We start from the raw sequence: 19,986 nt of genomic DNA, 5'->3' as shown, positions 1-19,986 counted from the left end.
GTACTACACCTACAGACAGTGCTACACCAACTGTCAGTACTACACCTACTGTCAGTACTACACCTACAGACAGTGCTACACCTACTTTCAGTACTACACCTGCAGACAGTGCTACACCTACTTTCAGTACTACACCAACTGTTAGTGCTACACCTACTGTCAGTGCTACATCTACTGTCAGTGCTACACATACTTTCAGTGCTACATCTGTTAGTACTAACAGCAGCAGCAGAGAGACAGAGCAGTGAGGGGGAGGAGAGACAGACAGACAGACAGACAGAGGGAGGAGATAATGAGACAGAGTGGAGGAGTGTCTGTTAGAGAGTTCAGTCTGCACACAGCAGCAGCTAACACTTAGTCTGTGTCCGTCTCTCAGCCCGTGTCTTTCTCTGTGTCTGTGTCTGTGTCTGTGTCTGTGTCTGTCTCTTTCTCTCTCAGGATGGACCAGTTTCATTATGGATTGATTATTGTCTTTTTGCTGCTGATGGACTGTTTACACTCAGTTTACATCACCGAAGACTCAGGTGAGACACACTACTGCAGATACACCTCAGCTTCTACTGTTACTGTTACTGTTACTCCATGTATTACTGCTCTAGTTACTGTTACTGTTAGTATGACATCACTGGTCACTCAGGTGAGACACACTGCTGCAGCTAGTAGTACTGATACTGCTGTTGTTACTGCTGCAACTGATACTATGAGCCAGTGCTGGTATTATTACTGTTACTATCACTCTAGGTACTACTGGTACTACTGGTGCTACTGGTACTGCTGATACTACCACTGTCAGTAATGGTGTTATTACAGCTTCTTAGCACTTCTACTGTTAGAACTACTGTTACTGAAGTTTTTCTATACACAACTGCTATGATAAGTAGTGCCAGTACTGCTGCTGCCCCTGGGACTCCTGTCAGTACTCCTGTCGGTACTACTGTCAGTACTCCTTTCGGTACTCCTGTCGGTACTGCTGTTGGTACTACTGTCGGTACTACTGTCCGTACTCCTGTTGGTACTACTGTCGGTACTACTGTTGGTACTCCTGTCAATACAGCTGTCGGTCCTCCTGCCAGTACTCCTGTCGGTACAGCTGTTGGTACTCCTGACGGTACTGACTGCTGTCGGTACTCCTGTCGGTACTACTGTCGGTACTCCTTTCGGTACTCCTGTCGGTACTCCTGTCAGTACTCCTGTCGGTACAGCTGTCGGTACTACTGTCGGTACTCCTGTCGGTACTACTGTCCGTACTCCTGTCGGTACTACTGTCGGTACTCCTGTTGGTACTCCTGACGGTACTGACTGCTGTCGGTACTCCTGTCAGTACTCCTGTCAGTACTACTGTCGGTACTACTGTTGGTACTCCTGTCAATACAGCTGTCGGTCCTCCTGCCAATACTCCTGTCGGTACAGCTGTTGGTACTCCTGACGGTACTGACTGCTGTCGGTACTCCTGTCGGTACTACTGTCGGTACTCCTTTCGGTACTCCTGTCGGTACTCCTGTCAGTACTCCTGTCGGTACAGCTGTCGGTACTACTGTCGGTACTCCTGTCGGTACTACTGTCCATACTCCTGTCGTTACTACTGTCGGTACTCCTGTTGGTACTCCTGACGGTACTGACTGCTGTCGGTACTCCTGTCAGTACTCCTGTCAGTACTACTGTCGGTACTCCTGTCGTTACTACTGTCTGTACTCCTGTCAGTACTACTGTTGGTACTCCTGACAGTACTGCTGTCGGTACTACTGCCAGTACTCCTATCGGTACAGCTGTTGGTACTCCTGTCGGTACTGCTGTCGGTACTACTGTCAGTACTACCGTCGGTACTCCTGTCGGTACTCCTGTCAGTACTCCTGTCGGTACAGCTGTCGGTACTACTGTCGGTACTCCTGTCGGTACTACTGTCAGTACTCCTGTCGGTACAGCTGTCGGTACTACTGTCGGTACTCCTGTCGGTACTCCTGTCAGTACTCCTGTCGGTACAGCTGTCGGTACTACTGTCGGTACTCCTGTCGGTACTACTGTCAGTACTCCTGTCGGTACAGCTGTCGGTACTACTGTCGGTACTCCTGTCGGTACTCCTGTCAGTACTCCTGTCGGTACAGCTGTCGGTACTACTGTCGGTACTCCTGTCGGTACTACTGTCCGTACTCCTGTCGGTACAGCTGTCGGTACTACTGTCGGTACTCCTGTCGGTACTACTGTCCGTACTCCTGTCGGTACAGCTGTCGGTACTACTGTCGGTACTCCTGTCGGTACTACTGTCCGTACTCCTGTCGGTACAGCTGTCGGTACTACTGTCGGTACTCCTGTCGGTACTACTGTCCGTACTCCTGTCGGTACAGCTGTCGGTACTACTGTCGGTACTCCTGTCGGTACTACTGTCCGTACTCCTGTCGGTACAGCTGTCGGTACTACTGTCGGTACTCCTGTCGGTACTACTGTCCGTACTCCTGTCGGTACAGCTGTCGGTACTACTGTCGGTACTCCTGTCGGTACTACTGTCCGTACTCCTGTCGGTACAGCTGTCGGTACTACTGTCGGTACTCCTGTCGGTACTACTGTCCGTACTCCTGTCGGTACAGCTGTCGGTACTACTGTCGGTACTCCTGTCGGTACTACTGTCCGTACTCCTGTCGGTACAGCTGTCGGTACTACTGTCGGTACTCCTGTCGGTACTACTGTCCGTACTCCTGTCGGTACAGCTGTCGGTACTACTGTCGGTACTCCTGTCGGTACTACTGTCCGTACTCCTGTCGGTACAGCTGTCGGTACTACTGTCGGTACTCCTGTCGGTACTACTGTCCGTACTCCTGTCGGTACAGCTGTCGGTACTACTGTCGGTACTCCTGTCGGTACTACTGTCCGTACTCCTGTCGGTACAGCTGTCGGTACTACTGTCGGTACTCCTGTCGGTACTACTGTCCGTACTCCTGTCGGTACAGCTGTCGGTACTACTGTCGGTACTCCTGTCGGTACTACTGTCCGTACTCCTGTCGGTACAGCTGTCGGTACTACTGTCGGTACTCCTGTCGGTACTACTGTCCGTACTCCTGTCGGTACAGCTGTCGGTACTACTGTCGGTACTCCTGTCGGTACTACTGTCCGTACTCCTGTCGGTACAGCTGTCGGTACTACTGTCGGTACTCCTGTCGGTACTACTGTCCGTACTCCTGTCGGTACAGCTGTCGGTACTACTGTCGGTACTCCTGTCGGTACTACTGTCCGTACTCCTGTCGGTACAGCTGTCGGTACTACTGTCGGTACTCCTGTCGGTACTACTGTCCGTACTCCTGTCGGTACAGCTGTCGGTACTCCTGTCAGTACTGCTGTCGGTACTACTGTCGTTACTCCTGTCGGTACTACTGTCCGTACTCCTGTCAGTACTCCTGTCGGTACTGCTGTCGGTACTACTGTCGGTACTCCTGTCGGTATTCATGTCAGTACTACTGTCGGTACGCCTGTCGGTACTACTGTCCGTACTCCTGTTGGTACTGCTGTCGGTACTACTGTCGGTACTGCTGTCGGTAATACTGTTTGTACTCCCGTTGGTACTCCTGTCGGTACTATTGTCGGTACTCCCGTCAGTACTGCTGTCGGTACTACTGTTTGTACTCCTGTCGGTACTACTGTCGGTACTCCTGTCAGTACTGCTGTCGGTACGCCTGTCGGTACTACTGTCCGTACTCCTGTCGGTACTGCTGTCGGTAATACTGTTTGTACTCCCGTTGGTACTCCTGTCGGTACTACTGTCGGTACTACTGTTGGTACTCCTGTCAGTACTGCTGTCGGTAATACTGTTTGTACTCCTGTCGGTACTACTGTCGGTACTCCTGTCGGTACTACTGTCGGTATTCCTGTCAGTACTGCTGTCGGTACGCCTGTCGGTACTACTGTCCGTACTCCTGTCGGTACTGCTGTCGGTAATACTGTTTGTTCTCCCGTTGGTACTCCTGTCGGTACTACTGTCGGTACTCCTGTCAGTACTGCTGTCGGTAATACTGTTTGTACTCCTGTCGGTACTCCTGTCAGTACTCCTGTCGGTACTACTGTCGGTACTACTGTCGGTACTACTGTCGGTACTCCTGTTAATCTTGTGATTACTGACAGTAATAGTTCTTCTTCGTTGTTGTTGTTGTTGTTTGTGTGGTTTAGTCCTCCAGGCTGTGACCTCTGACCTCTGCAGTGAAGGTCAAACGGTATCAGGTGTTCCCAGTGTTCCCAGTGTTCTCAGTGATGTGCGGTCATGGTTCCAGCAGCAGATGGAAACTGTTCTGTTTCTGACTCACAGAATTTTCCTCTCCACGTTTTTCCCATAAATCTTTGTGTTTATGCGTCTCTGGTGTTCGAGGAATGTGAAGGATCGAGATCGGATTTCATCATATCCCCTGTGTGTGTGTGTGTGTGTGTGTGTGTGTGTGTGTGTGTGCGTGTGTGTGTGTGTGTCTGTGTGTGTCTGTGTGTGTCTGTGTGCGTGTGTGTCTGTGTGTGTCTGTGTGTGTGCGCGCGCGTGTGTGTGTATGTGTTTCTGTGTGTGTGTGTGTGTGTGTGTGTGTGTGTGTGTGTGTGTGTGTTACTGTGTGTACTAGTGTGTGTGTCTGTGTGTTACTGTGTGTGTGACCTCTGTGACCTCAGACGGACAGACGGCAGCCTCCTTCCTTCCTTAGATATGCTGCTGATAATGTACACATACAGACGGTGATGTCACTGTGCTGTGATCTGATTGGCTCTCAGGTCCAGATGTTTCAGACTCATACTCTGATCAGATGATATCACAGGACTGTTGCTGAGTATTTTTACCTTGAGGTATCAGTACTGTAACTGCAGTAAATAATCTGATTACTTCCTCCACCTCTGAGTTACTGCTGTCACTACATGTTTGAAGTACACCTGCAGTGTTGGTGTTCACCGTCGCTGACAGTGTTGGTAACAGTTTACGTTAACACCCGTGAACACGATGACATCACAGTGACATCACCACAGGTGAGTAAACATTGCAGTGATGTCATGTCTGTCTCTCAGGTTCCCTCCATCAGGTCCTGTCGGAGTTCAGTGTCGTGCGCCCAATCAGGACAAATTCAGAGGGCCGTTTCCTGTCGGCGTCAGTCTCCACCCACCACCTGCACCACCGCAGTAAAAGACAAGCTGGCTCCACAGAGGACACGTCCACTGATGCAACCAATGGCGGACAGACTCGAACAGACACGCCCACATCACAACAGTCTCCGCCCATGCACGAGTCCCTGTCCAATCAAACAGGACGCAGCTGGAGGGGGCGGGGTGACGGGACTGAGGAGGCGGAGCTTTTCTACAACGTGACGTTGTTCGGTCAGGAGCTCCACCTTCGTCTGCGTCCTAACGCTCGTCTCGTCGCCCCCACCGCCACCATGGAGTGGTGGGAGGAGTCAGGAAGTAAACACTCTCAGCCAATAGGAGACACGGACTGTTTGTACACAGGAGAGGTGTCCAACATGGAGGACACGTCAGTCGCCATCAGCAACTGTGACGGACTGGTAGGTGTCACCTGGTCGAGACCCGAACACTTCACTCTGTCACTGGTTCACTCTGTCACTGGTTCACTCTGTCACTGGTTCACTCCATCACTGGTTCACTCATTCACTCGTTCACTCCCTCCACATCACAGAAACAATAAAAGTAGTAAATAAACAAGACCGGAGGTCAGTGAGACAGTTTGACGAGATGAGGCTGCAAAGTCTCCATAAACCATCATCGTCATCATCATCATCATCATCGTCATCCTCCTGCTGATGGAGGCAGATGTTTGTGCAGCTGTTGGTGTTGTTTGAGCCTTCTGAGCCTCCGTATGATCTGACCTGAGATTAACACATGAACTGATTCACTGAGCTCAGAGGCTCACTCATCAACACATCATTAACACATCATTAACAGGTTATGAACATGTTATTAACATTAAGAAGAAGAGTCATAAACAAAAGTATAAATCATGGTCTAAATGAAGGAAACTTAATAAAGATAATAAAAGTAGTTTAATAAGAATAAAGCTGTTGAGCAGCAGCTGGTGAAAGTTTGTCCAACAGCAGAAACAGAAACACGTCTCTTCATGTGAGACAGATTCAGACCTGCAGAGACACAAACCAAACACTGTAAAACATCACACACTTTACGTCCGTCAGCTCTGTGACACTGTGTCCCAGCTTACCTTCACTTCTTACAGTGTGAGCAGAGCCAGCTGATTGAAGCCAGATGTGAAGGAAAGATGACAGGCGTTTAAAGACACACAGAAAAAACAGGAACATTTCCCTGCTTAAAGCAATAGCGATTCATCAGACTGATCAGAAACAAAAACAACAGGGACACCTGAACACATCACGATAAATACATCTGTTCGTCCCTGTGTCATACAGCAACATTTAAAAAGTGTTGACTAGCATTCAGATAATGCTGACTCACATTTAAATACTGCTGACTCACATTTAAATAACGTTGACTCACATTTAAATAATGCTGACTAACATTTAAAAAGTGCTGACTCATTTAAATAATGTTGACTAATATTTAAGTAAAGCTAACATTTAAATACTGCTGACTCACATTTAAATAATGCTGACTCACATTTAAATAACGTTGACCTACATTTAAATAATGCTGACTAATATTTAAAAAAATGCTGACTAACAGTTAGAAAATAGTGACTAACAGTTAAATGATGCTGACTAACATTCAAATAATGCTGACTTACATTTTAATAATGCTAACATTCAAATAATGCTGACTAACAGTTAAATACTGCTGACTCACATTCAAATAATGCTAACATTCAAATAATGCTGACTCACATTTAAATAATGCCTAAATAAAGAACTAGTGGCGACGAAAGCCAACTGTTGCGTCGTCTACGTTGCCTCACGTCGCCCTGTGTCAGTTGCATTTGAAAACACTACACGGACTACATCCGACGGCCAAGTAGCACGTATGTTCTGCGCCTGCGTGAGAGAGAGCGGAGTGAGAGAGTGGTACATCTACGCGTCAGCCGAGGGGTTTCCTATCTGTGCAGCCGCTGATTCAACATGCTCAATCGGCTGAAAAGCCGCCGACGCTTAAGTGCCGACGGTGTGGGACACACCGCAAAAACTAGGGCGACAGACGCTCACCGACGGCCTGACTTTGGTCGACGGCCGACCGTCGGCTTGGTGTGTCAGGGCCTTAATAGTCAAATGATGCTAACATTCAAATAACACTGACTACCATTTAAATAACGCTGACTAACAGTTAAGTAATGCTGACTGACATCAGATTAAATAGATTAAATGGTAAATTAACCGGTGGATTAACCAGTGGATTAACATCTGTCTCTCCATGTGCAGGCGGGGTTAATCCGGACGGGTCATGAGGAGTTTTTCATTGAGCCGTTGGATCGATGGCAGACAGGAAGAGAGGAAGAGGAGGGGGAGGAGGGAGGAAGACAGCACATTGTTTATCGCTCATCAGCCATCATAAAGAAACAACCGTCTGCCAATCAAACAGCCGACGACTTCATCAGAGGTCAGTTCAAATTAAATGATGTCATCTATTTGTCATGTGCAGGATCAAACACAAACTTCAAAAAGCTTTATTATTACATTTTTACTAGTAGACAGTGAGGTGAGACAGGCCAGGTCATGTTCCAGTAGACAGTGAGGTGAGACAGGTCAGGTCATGTTCCAGTAGACAGTGAGGTGAGACAGGCCAGGTCATGTTCCAGTAGACAGTGAGCTGAGACAGGTTAGGTCATGTTCCAGTAGACAGCGAGGTGAGACAGGTTAGGTCATGTTCCAGTAGACAGCGAGGTGAGACAGGTCAGGTCATGTTCCAGTAGACAGCGAGGTGAGACAGGCCAGGTCATGTTCCAGTAGACAGCGAGGTGAGACAGGCCAGGTCATGTTCCCGTACACAGTGAGGTGAGACAGGCCAGGTCATGTTCCAGTACACAGTGACGTGAGACAGGCCAGGTCATGTTCCAGTAGACAGTGAGGTGAGACAGGCCAGGTCCTGTTCCAGTAGACAGTGAGGTGAGACAGGCCAGGTCATGGTCCAGTAGACAGTGAGGTGAGACAGGCCAGGTCATGTTCCAGCAGACAGTAAGGTGAGACAGGTCAGGTCATGTTCCAGTAGACAGTAAGGTGCAGGTCCAACATTTAATAAACGCCTCTTCAACTTCTTCTGCGCCGCTGCAAAGTGACAAAATACGGTCACGTACTGTTCTGGAGTATCATTTTGAGGTACTTGTATTTCAGTTCACCTTGAATCCAAGACACAACAGCACACACCTGTTCTCGGGTTTCCAACCAAAGTCTCCAGAAAAACAGTGAAAATAAAACTGAACAACTGTTTCAATCAAATCCTGCTTTTTGACTGTTTATTATCAGGTAGAGATCAGACCTTAAACATCAGATAGAGATCAGACCTCAAACATCAGGTAGAGATCAGACCTCAAATATCAGGTAGAGATCAGACCTCAAATATCGAGTAGAGATCAGACCTCAAAGATCAGGTAGAGATCAGACCTCAAACATCAGGTAGAGATCAGACCCCAAACATCAGGTAGAGATCAGACCTCAAACATCAAGTAGAGATCAGACCTCAAACATCAAGTAGAGACCAGACCTCAAAGATCAGGTAGAGATCAGACCTCAAACATCATGTAGAGACCAGACCTCAAAGATCAGGTAGAGATCAGACCTCAAAATCATGTAGAGATCAGACCTCAAAGATCAGGTAGAGATCAGACCTCAAACATCATGTAGAGATCACACCTCAAAGATCAGGTAGAGATCAGACCTCAAAGATCAGGTAGAGATCAGACCTCAAACATCATGTAGAGATCACACCTCAAAGATCAGGTAGAGATCAAACCCCAAACATCATGTAGAGATCAGACCTCAAAGATCAGGTAGAGATCAGACCCCAAACATCAGATAGAGATCAGACCTCAAAGATCAGGTAGAGATCAGACCTCAAACATCAGATAGAGATCAGACCTCAAACATCAGGTAGAGTTCAGACCTCAAACATCAGGTAGAGATCAGACCTCAAACATCAGATAGAGGTCAGACCTCAAACATCAGGTAGAGATCAGACCTCAAACATCAGGTCGAGATCAGACCTCAAACATCAAGTAGAGATCAGACCTCAAACATCAGATAGAGATCAGACCTCAAACATCAAGTAGAGATCAGATCTCAAAGATCAGGTAGAGATCAGACCTCAAACATCAGGTAGAGATCAGACCTCAAACATCATGTAGAGATCAGACCCCAAACATCACGTAGAGATCAGACCCCAAACATCAGGTAGAGATCAGACCTCAAAGATCAGGTAGAGATCAGACCTCAAAGATCAGGTAGATATAAACAGCTTCCGTATGTTAGACACATGACCTCATCACATGACATCACATCACTTCACATTACCTATTAACTCTGCAGTCTGTTCCCATCACACCTCATGCTGTTCAGCTGCAGCTGTCGCAAGAGATTTGTTTTCATGTCTTCATTCACGTCATTAAAATCTCAGATTCAGTTCGGATGAAACAAGTTCTGCTTCCTGTCTCTGAAAATCATGTTATCTACACTCTACTGATGATGTCTGTTGGTGCTCACTGTGAACTCACCTCTCTCAGAGCTCTTTTTTTTATTTGATTGATTTGTTGGCTCTCACACCACAAACGAACCGCACCAGAGTCTGTTTGGAGACAGACCCAGATCCAGCTTTTGGAGTGGTTTTGGTTCGGTTGTTTGGTCCACACCAGTGTTCGACTGACAGCTTTCACATCAGCTCAAACAAACTGCACTAACAAGCAAACCTGACTTTGTTTTAACTGAACCAAACAGGTGAGGTGTGAACGCACCATCAAAGTATTGGTAACAGTTCATGTACTCATTCTGCACAAATCTGATGTAACATTGACTTTAATAAGGAATTGAATACAAGACTTTGACTTGTGACAGTCAGTGCTTCTCAAAGTGAAAGATGCTTCCTTGGTAGGACAGGACTACCAGGACAGGACACGGACGGGGGTCGGGTCCGGCAGAGTCTCGGTGAGACCTCGTGAGACCTGAACACATGTTGGAACAGGTTAGCGTGTGCCCAGGTGTGAGTCATTGAAGAGGCTCCGCCTTCAATTCAGGCAAATCTCACACAAAGAATTGTGGGTACTTGATGCCTGCAGAGGATACACACATGTAAATTCTCTGAAGGAAGGACCACAGTTGAAGTGGTCGAAGGATCCTTGATGTTGGAACAGTCCTTTGATTTGATGACGGAGCCTCTTTTACATTGAGTTGAAGGATCCTTCTTTGACTCTGAGAAACATCAACAGTATTTCTGTTCTGCAGTATTTGTACTTTTTGTCTCCATGAACCAGTGAGCTGACATTCACACAGCAGCTGTGGATGGAAACAGTTTTATTTTCACAGTTTTCTGGACGTGTCGTTAAATCAGAGCTGACTGGTGTGATTTTCAGACCCGTCAGTAGATTCAGTCACATCAACATATAGAGAGTAAGAGCTTCTCTGTAATTACAGGCTGTGATGTTCTGACAGGAACTCGTCAGCTTTAGAAAAGATAAAACGTAGATTCAGTTGAGTCTCTGCAGCTCTCATCACAAACACTTCATGTGTTTTTTCACAGCGCAGTTCCTTTAAAATATCTGCAGGAGGAAAGAATCAAACTGAAAACAGAGAAATTGTTCCAGGAAACTTGGCAGAGACATCGGAGCTTTACAACACACACACACACACACACACACACAGAGTCAGTGGGCTGCGACGTGGCAGTCGGAGCTTCAGAGCTGTGGAGGTTTGGAGGTTTTGGAGGTTTTGGACTCGGAGCTGACGAATACTTCAGCTCCTGAATTCTTCGTCTTCTCACTCACTGAATTCTGTTTGTCTTCAAAACAGTGTCAGCCAATGAGGATACAGTTTTACTTCACCTCAGTTCAACTCGTCCTGAGCCTCCGGCGGTACCCTGTGACCTCATAGGCTCTGATGTCATTTCCTCCACAGCAGATGTTTTTATAAAAACTCAGTGGTTATATAAGCAGCGTCATGTTTCAAACACAGAAATATTAAATAACCAAAGAGTTGATCAGGTTCTGTGTCCGACTCCTCTGCAGCGCTCAGCAGTCTCACATCAGGACTTCATCATCATCATCATCATCATCATCATCAGCATCAGGACACAAACCAAACAGAAATGTCAAGAAGAGAATTCAGTCAATAAAAACATCCTGGAACATGTTGAAGTTCAGACACCATGAAAAAGTCACAGATGGCTTTTAATTCTCTGAACTGTGACTCAGTCTGACAATAATATTCTAAATGAACATTTTTATAAATATAATATCTGCCAAGAGATTTATAAACAGAAGATCTGACAAACAGAAACCAACTCCTCCGTCCTCACATAGCATTAAATCTCCAGTGTGTCAGAATATAATCAGCTGTGTTCTTGTTCCCTCAGAATGAGACGTTTTTATCCGAGCAGGTCCTCGTCTACAGAGAGCGCCATGGTGCACCACCATGTTTCTACAGTAGCCCAGAACGGACAAACCAAACACTGACTCTAGATAGAGACATTCATGTGTTCACATCAGCAGCTCCAGCACAACAAGCAGAGTCAGAAACATACTGATTGATAAGGTCAAATATCTGTCTTCAGTGTTTTTCTGTTGTGAATCAGCTGATGTCTCGTTTATAAACACTGCGGACGCACAAATCAAGGCCTGAAAGAGGCGAACATCACTTGACACGAGAAAGTTGTAATCTTTGAAAATAAAACTTGATGGGAGAAATTTTGACCCGTGCTTACTGGAGACAGGAAACTGGTGACGCAGATGGTGAGGTGGAGCCTGAGTGTAGAAACTGCTGAATATTTTTTTGGCTTTTGTTCGTACGCACATTTTTAGTTTGGGTCCTACACACTGTTTTATATTTGAGACCTCCTCAACAAACCAAGTTCCAACGTCCTCAAACAAGATGATAATTAAGCCATCTTGTTTTTAACATGGATTAGTTTATTGTGGTCTCACTACCACTAGGTGGGACAGAGAGTGTCCACGATGGAGGACAACAGGTCTGAGTGAAGCAGGATGAAGCCCAGAATGTGACGTCCTCATGTGAGGACGCAGGGTCTCAGGAGGTTAAACTGTCACTCCAACATGTGACACATTAAATCTGAAGACCAGAGACGTGCCATGAGTTTGTTTGAAGTTTTTATTTGAACATTTTCTTCTTCTGTGGTTGTGACATTGTGTGCGTGCTGTTACTGCTGTTGGCATGGTGAACCTGCTGTGGGATGTTTTTTTGGACATTCCAACAGATGTTGGACAGGCGCAGCTTCTGCTGTTGTTTACTAACACATCGTCACATAATGTGGAAACTGAGAGATGATTCACATCTGGGTGCAGAGACAGAAAAGCCAAACTGAAACGTTATTTGTGCTCAGGTTCAGTGGACGACAGAGCGTTGACCTGCGTGTTTAGTCTCAGTGAGAACATGTGCTCATGTTTCAGGGTGTTGACCCGACGTCTGTTATTTTAGATCCATGTTTAGAACATTACTGAGGAGAACTATCTGCCCCCCCCCCCACTGAGCTCACAGCAGGGACTGAGATCAACACACAGCTGTTTCACTGTGTTTCCATCACCTTCACACTGAGGCTGTAACCAACACTGCAGCCTGTAGAGGACGCTGTCACCACAGTTCCTTCACGGACCAATGAAAACACAGCTCCGCTCCAACATCTGACCTCAGGTCTGTTCGCAGTTAAACATTAAATGCTTCTGAGATTCGTTCTGCTTGCTGCTCACTGATTTATTTATAGCAACCAAACACCTGCAGAGGCCGACATCTGTTTCTGTCCGTCCTCAGATCAGCCATGACTCAGCTGGTTTTAACCTCTGATACATGAGACAGGGACACATGAGGACAGAGACTGCTGCAGGACACTGTCCCTGACAGTCACCGCTCATCACAGTGCCATTTACTAAACAACATCACAGATACTGAGGTCGACCGTCCCTCAGGTCACCTGAGACTTGTTAGAGTTACCTGAGACTCTTTAAGCTAGGCTTAGGTTGCCATAGTCCAACCCATGAGATTTGTACTCCAAAAAAATGACATGATCAATCCTTTGATTTGAACGCCAAGTCTCTGAAAGTTGTCAGTGAGGTCACCTGAGAGTCAGTAAGTTCAGTTGTCCAGGTATCCATCCAGATAACTGACAACACAGAGGTGAAGTCCCTCTCCTTCTGGTCGACCACCACGGGACCTTATTTCAGAGAAAATACGTACAGTAGTCCACGGGGGGAGACAAATAACTTTTCGATCCAGTTTGAACTGTGCCATTAATCATAAAATGAATAATAACTGTCAAATTAAAATATAATTTTCACAGTTTGTCATGGTATCATTTAGTTTAGTGATCTCCAGTGAGTGAATGAACATCATACGTGTCATTTATAGCATGATTCAAACAGGATCTAAAATTCTTTGTCTCTCTGGACTGCCATAAATATTTGTCCAAAATAAGGTCCCTAGGAGGTTGCCTGAGGGCGCGAGAATTCACCTCTGTATAAAACTAAAATCTAATGTTAGTAAGTGATGAAAATGAGCCACTGTGTGAGATGACTGATGAACAGAAGGAGTCCCCTCATTCCTCTGAGTGTAACTAATTGAGATCTGTCCTCTGTTTGTCTGCAGGTCCTCTTTTAGATCCTCTGATCCTGGAACAGAACATCCTGTGGTCCGGATCCGGATCAGCTCGACAACGGCGCTACATTGAAGAGGCTGAACTGTTTAACATCGAGGTCAGTGATCTGTCTGAGATGGAGGCTGATGAACTGTTTGAGATGGAGGATGATGATCTGTCTGAGATGGAGGATGATGAACTGTTTGAGATGGAGGATGATGAATTGTTTGAGATGGAGGATGATGAATTGTTTGAGATGGAGGCTGATGAACTGTTTGAGATGGAGGATGATGATCTGTTTGAGATGGAGGATGATGAATTGTTTGAGATGGAGGATGATGATCTGTTTGAGATGGAGGCTGATGAACTGTTTAACATCGAGGTCAGTGATCTGTCTGAGATGGAGGCTGATGATCTGTTTGAGATGGAGGATGATGAACTGTTTGAGATGGAGGCTGATGATCTGTTTGAGATGGAGGATGATGATCTGTCTGAGATGGAGGATGATGATCTGTCTGAGATGGAGGCTGATGATCTGTTTGAGATGGAGGATGATGATCTGTTTGAGATGGAGGATGATGATCTGTCTGAGATGGAGGCTGATGATCTGTCTGAGATGGAGGATGATGATCTGTTTGAGATGGAGGATGATGATCTGTCTGAGATGGAGGCTGATGAACTCATGAATGTAGAGTTTACTGAATGTTTTAACCTCCCTGCTGCTGCTGTCTTTTCCTCCTCCAGGTTCTGTTAGCTGTGGATTATTCTGTCCTTCTTTTCCACGGCCGAGACCACATTCAGAAATATCTCCTGACACTCATGAACATCGTAAGTCAAGACATACACACAGATTTTTGATTGAAGGGTTAATGTAGATGATGATGATGCCTCAGTGATGAAGAGTGGAGGTTTTATCAGCTGCTGAAAGGTAAACTCAAAGAGGAGCTGATCATCTCCACATTCACAAAAACTTTGGATGGTCAAACTCCCATCATCCCTCTGGTGATGAGCTGGTCGACTGTTTGACCACCAGGACACAGTCTCTGATCCAAACAAGTTCTCATCACAACTCATCAAATACAGCTGCTTTGTTAGTGGACTTAAACATCAAAATATGACATGCTACATATTCTCCTGAGTCAGATTGGGATGTTCTTTTCAAAATAAACTTCCATTATCACAGGAAATTAACAGGTTCATACATGCGTACAGTCTTTTTCAAAATAAACTTAAAATAAATCTGGTTGTTACTGACGTAATGTCACGTCACGAGATATATATCATGTGACATATATTATTAGCGTAGCATGCTACACAAACTAGCACACTATGTTGTTATTAAAATAACTCCATTGACTTTCACTTTCACACAGGAAATGAACAGTGACCTCTCGAGTCAAAGTCCGGAGTTTGTTTGACCCGCCGACCTCATACAGACTTGTTCTGTCTTTACACTATGGTAGTTGCTGGCGGCACCACCTGCAGCGTATCATACTGTCACAGTGCATGACTGTCTCTCAGTGCGTCTGTGTCTGACACCGACATCCACTGACAAAGTGGTGGTAATTAAAGAGTTTGGTTGTTCCCGACAGAGTCAAACATAGCTGCCCAGTGCATATCATACCACCATGAAATGCGCCTTTGTGCGTTGGTACCTGACACTGATGTCACTGACAAAGCGGCCTTATTTGATGAGGAAGGAGTAAGAACTGACCGCTGATTCTGCTCCCTGGTGTAAAGTTTCTCAGCTTTCCCTCGACAGAAACAGTGTGAAACTCAGCTGTATCGAATATGTCCTCTACATGGTCTGCCTGTTTTATAAAAGGGGAACCACTGCCTGTGAGTTCATGGGCTCTGACCCCGACCCCCTATGTGACAGTGGACCTGGACACCTTCAGAACTCAGGATGAATTAATTCACTCCTGTCAGTTTACAATGATATTTTGACCAGACACAGAGATCCATCTATTATCATTGTAAGTGCTAATATCGTAGGCAACTGGACTTGCTTGCGTTTCTTGAAGATGTTTCATCTCTCATCCAAGAAGCTTCTTCAGTTCTAAATGACTGGTACGGAGTTGCAGGCTTTAAACCCTGTGTGGGTGGGAACCCTTGCAGAGTTGTAGGGGTCACGTGAGCTCTTAGTTTCAGAGTCGTTAAGGTCACATTGTGAGTCATTAGCCCACCTGGCCACCATGTGAGTCATTAGGGTCAGGTGGGAACAGGGGTGAATGGGTGTGAAGTGGTCTGGGGAGGGATCCCAAGACTGCATTGTAGGTGGATAATAAGTGGTGTCATAAGCCACCCCCTCTGTTTAACGATGGTCGTTCCAGCTTGACGTAGATGACATCAGATGTTGAACCACCTCAACATGAAGGAGCAGCAGCTCTACTCCGAGCTCCCTCCAGATGTCTGACTCCTCCCCCTATCTCTAAGGCTGAGCCCAGACACCCTACAGAGGAAACTCATTTCACACGCTTGTATCTGTGACCTCATTCTTTCAGTCACTACCCAGAGCTCATGACCATAGGTGAGGGTTGGGACGGAGATGGACCAGGACATCAAAAGCTTTGCCTTCTGGCCCAGCTTCCTCTGAACCACGGTGGTCCAGTGCAGTGCATACATCACTGCAGATGCCGCACCAAACCACCGATCCATCTCACATTATGTTCTATTTCCACTCATGAACAAAACCCTGAGATATTCGAGCTCCTTTGCCTGAGGCAGTAACTCCCCCCAAACCCAGAGGGATGTGAGGCTTTAATATTCTCTTACTCATCGTTCCCTTGAGTTTTTGCTTCCTCTGCCACAGAAGCTGCAGTCCTTACAGACTCTTTACCTGTCTGACTCAGGTGTCTCCTGGTCTTTCATACTGAGAGACCTTTCTTCTTAAGTCATATGACTTTATCGACTACTTTAGTCCTCTTGTGTTGCCACCACATCAGACAGCGGCTAGCTTCTGGCTGTGACCCATGGGTAACAGGAAAAGTTCTTGCAGTTTTGGCTCAGGTGCAGCTCAGCTGGATTCACAGTCAACTCTTGATCCTCTCTTTGATTTAGGGTCAGCCACTGTTTTGTTTGGGATCAGTCTGACCAGGCCCCATGGGTCAAAGGTCACCCCTCAGGCACTCACCTTTGAGACCTACCAAGTTTGGTCCTAGGACAGGGCCCTAATTTACCTCCTGTGGTCATGACAAGTGAATCGCTCTGCATCTGGTCTCTCAGCTGGAACCAGTTTACCACAGTGACCTTTCCATGATTTGGTGCTGCACGTAACAGGAAACCCCTCCGCCACAATTATGTGGTGCCCCTGGAAAGTTCCAGGAGGTTAATCCTAAAAAGAAATGTAGAATTCAGAGTTTGTTTAGAAAAGATGGTCAGATGAATCAATGGACTTAACTTAATGATAACCTGATCATGTACTTTTCAAGGACTTCTCAGTGATGCCCTCAGGCCGGCGCCATGATGCTCCTGCACGGAAAACAAATCATACGTCAATTCCTTTATTCATTTTGCTTCCAGGCTACTAAATGCTGATAGTATCTAAGCCACCAGTGGGGTCATAGCTCCTGTTGTAGCAGCCCATTGATCTGTGCACTTACTGTCACTGACATGTTGATGTCTGATTGCTGCTGTTAGTGTATGTATTTATTTATTCTATTTACATGGATGGGATCGGCTATAGAAATTAACTGCTCTTTTGGGAGTAATAAAATATTCTTAATCTGAATCTGAGTCATATTTACAGCAACACGTCTGTCTGTACCAGGTTAATGAGATCTATCAGGATCATTCTCTGGGTGCCAATGTCAACATCGTCCTGGTCAGGATCATCATGTTGTCTCCATCAAAGGTAGGAAACACTGAATCTGTTTCAAAGCTACTGATGGTTTCTTTATTCAGGATGGACTTGTGTACTGCTTTGTGCTCTGTGGGCCCTCCTGTAGAACCGGCTTATAGAAGTCTGTGTCGTGAGATGTCAGGGGGGTTTTTCTGTTTAAACCAAGAGCAGTTTGGCTTTAGTTAGCTTTAGACTGATCACGTAATTAATCCTGATTTCATATAACCAGCTCTGTGACAGTTCAGAGATAAAGAGGGTCGGGAAGGCGGTGTTTGCTGAACATTAAACATTGTCAAAATACTTCTAAACTCTCTGGTTACTACTGTTATCCATCCTGAGGTAAAACCCACTTTTCAGTGTTTGGTTTAGAGATAAGTGGTTTTTGTAGCTAGTTTTATGTCCCTTTGGTTGTCCATGCTGTGTGGTACCTCTGTGTTTAACAGAACACATAAATCCTGCATTAACGCCCCGGGCAATCTGTGCAAGAACAAATTCTGTTCTTTAAAGGTTTGCTCTCCGTTACGCATCAGAGTGTTCGTAAAATTTCCGTCCATCAGTCCCAGGAGCTGATCTCTGTGGGGAACCCCCAGAAGAGTCTGGAGAATGTCTGTGGATGGTCGTATCTCCAGCACAAGGAGACGAGTCATGCCGAGCAGCACGACCACACAATCTACCTGACCAGGCAGGAGTTCGGCCCCTCCGGCATGCAGGGTACTACTGCTAATACCTCCACTAATACTGCAAGTACTACTCCTACTACTACTGCTACTATTACTGCTACTACTGTCTACCTGACCAGGCAAAAGTTTGGTCTTCTGGCACACAGGGTACTACTGCTAATACTGCAAGTACTATTACAACCACCATCTACCTGACATGGCAGGAGTTTTCCCAGTGGGTCATGCAGGATACTACATATAGTACCACTAACACCACCTGCCTGATCAGGACAGAGTTTGGCTGCTTTGGCATGCAGGATTCTGCCGCTAGTAGTACCAGTACTAATACAAGTACTACTACTAACACCAACCACCTGAGCAGACCCTGATCTCTGACCCCTGACCTCGGACCTTTTAACCTTTTGACCTGTCTCTGCAGGGTACGCTCCAGTTACAGGAATGTGTCACTTGCATCGGAGTTGCGTCCTCGTCTTTGAAGATGGGTTTTCTTCAGCGTTCGTAGCTGCCCACGAAACAGGACACGTGTGAGAATTACAAACATACACACTTATTGACACTACACCACAACTACTACACAACCAAACATGAATTCACCACAACATCAGAATGACTCTCAGGTGTGGAAACAATGATGGCTGACTCCCAGGTGTCCACGCAGAGACCATAATGACTTCTGAGTGTCCAGGTAGAGACAATAACAGACTGACCTGTATCATCACCTGTCCATCAATCTGTCTGTCTCAGGTTAGGGATGGAGCATGACGGTGAGGCAAATGACTGTGCTGACGATGTGCCGGTGGGCAGCATCATGTCTCCGCGGGTTCAAGCCACCTTCCATCGATACCACTGGTCCCGCTGCAGCTGGAGGGAGCTGCACCAGTACCTGCAGTGAGTACTACGTATATAGCTAACACATGTAACTACTGTAAACTACAGAAACACTTCAGTCTGTTCAGCGGTAACAGCCTGCCTGTCTGTCTGTCTGTCTGTCTGTCTGTCTGCCTGCCTGCCTGCCTGCCTGCCTGCCTGCCTGCCTGCCTGCCTGCCTGTTTTTTCAGTACCTACGACTGTCTCCGTGACGACCCGTTCCACCATGATTGGCCGGCTCAGCCTCAGTTGCCGGGGTTTCAGTACTCCATGGACCAACAGTGTCGCTTCGACTTCGGACCAGGATACAGCCTCTGTACTGCGGTACGTCTGTCTGTCTGTCTGTCTGTCTGTCTGTCTGTGTGCCCCCACATCATCTAATTAGAGGTGACCTTTGACCTCTTGCACTGTGACCTTTACCATTTTCAGTGACACTGCGAGCATGGTTTCTATAGCAAAAACTGCTGCAGATGAGTCCCCTCCTCTTCTTAAAGAGTTCCATGCCTCCGCTCCGGTGATAGACGCCACCAGAGGCATCATGTTGTCAGGTTGTCCATCCATAAGATAAGATAAGAAATAAGATAAACCTTTATTGATCCCATAATTGAGAAATTCCAGTGTTACAGCAGTCAAGGGGAAAGAGTCAGATTAAAGATTTCAAAATTTAAACTTAAAAAACTTAAATAACTAGGCATGCAAATAAGTACAAAAATCCAAGAGACGGTGATAAATAACAATAACAATAATAATAATAATAAAAATAATAGGAAGTGGATAATAATGAGCAGCAGTGAATGAAAATGAGCAGTGGATAAAGGGAGCACATCTAGTGCAAGTGATTGTATGTGCAAAACAGCAGACAGCTGTGGTGTCCATAAAGTGTCCATAGTG

General features: G+C 46.2%; 1 protein-coding gene across 2 annotated transcripts in view; it reads left to right on the top strand.

The window, feature by feature from the left end:
* The first annotated feature begins 330 nt into the window (after positions 1-330).
* The window catches only part of LOC126385636 (A disintegrin and metalloproteinase with thrombospondin motifs 2-like), a 38,864-nt gene continuing 19,208 nt past the window's right edge, over positions 331-19,986 (top strand). Inside the window, exons 1-10 of one of the 2 annotated variants that reach the window (XM_050037468.1) lie at positions 331-524; positions 5,020-5,510; positions 7,344-7,521; positions 13,719-13,825; positions 14,452-14,535; positions 17,477-17,560; positions 18,106-18,259; positions 18,647-18,752; positions 18,973-19,116; positions 19,287-19,419. In XM_050037468.1, coding sequence (XP_049893425.1) covers positions 440-524; positions 5,020-5,510; positions 7,344-7,521; positions 13,719-13,825; positions 14,452-14,535; positions 17,477-17,560; positions 18,106-18,259; positions 18,647-18,752; positions 18,973-19,116; positions 19,287-19,419 — 1,566 coding nt within the window. In that variant the 5' untranslated portion in view covers positions 331-439. Of the gene's footprint in view, positions 525-5,019; positions 5,511-7,343; positions 7,522-13,718; positions 13,826-14,451; positions 14,536-17,476; positions 17,561-18,105; positions 18,293-18,646; positions 18,753-18,972; positions 19,117-19,286; positions 19,420-19,986 lie in introns of both variants that reach the window. The other variant, XM_050037458.1, reaches the window with a different exon arrangement.

Source organism: Epinephelus moara, chromosome 3, assembly GCF_006386435.1.
Source record: "Epinephelus moara isolate mb chromosome 3, YSFRI_EMoa_1.0, whole genome shotgun sequence".
In the NCBI taxonomy this organism is placed as follows: Eukaryota; Metazoa; Chordata; class Actinopteri; order Perciformes; family Serranidae; genus Epinephelus; species Epinephelus moara.
This window is presented reverse-complemented; position numbering and strand designations above follow the sequence as displayed.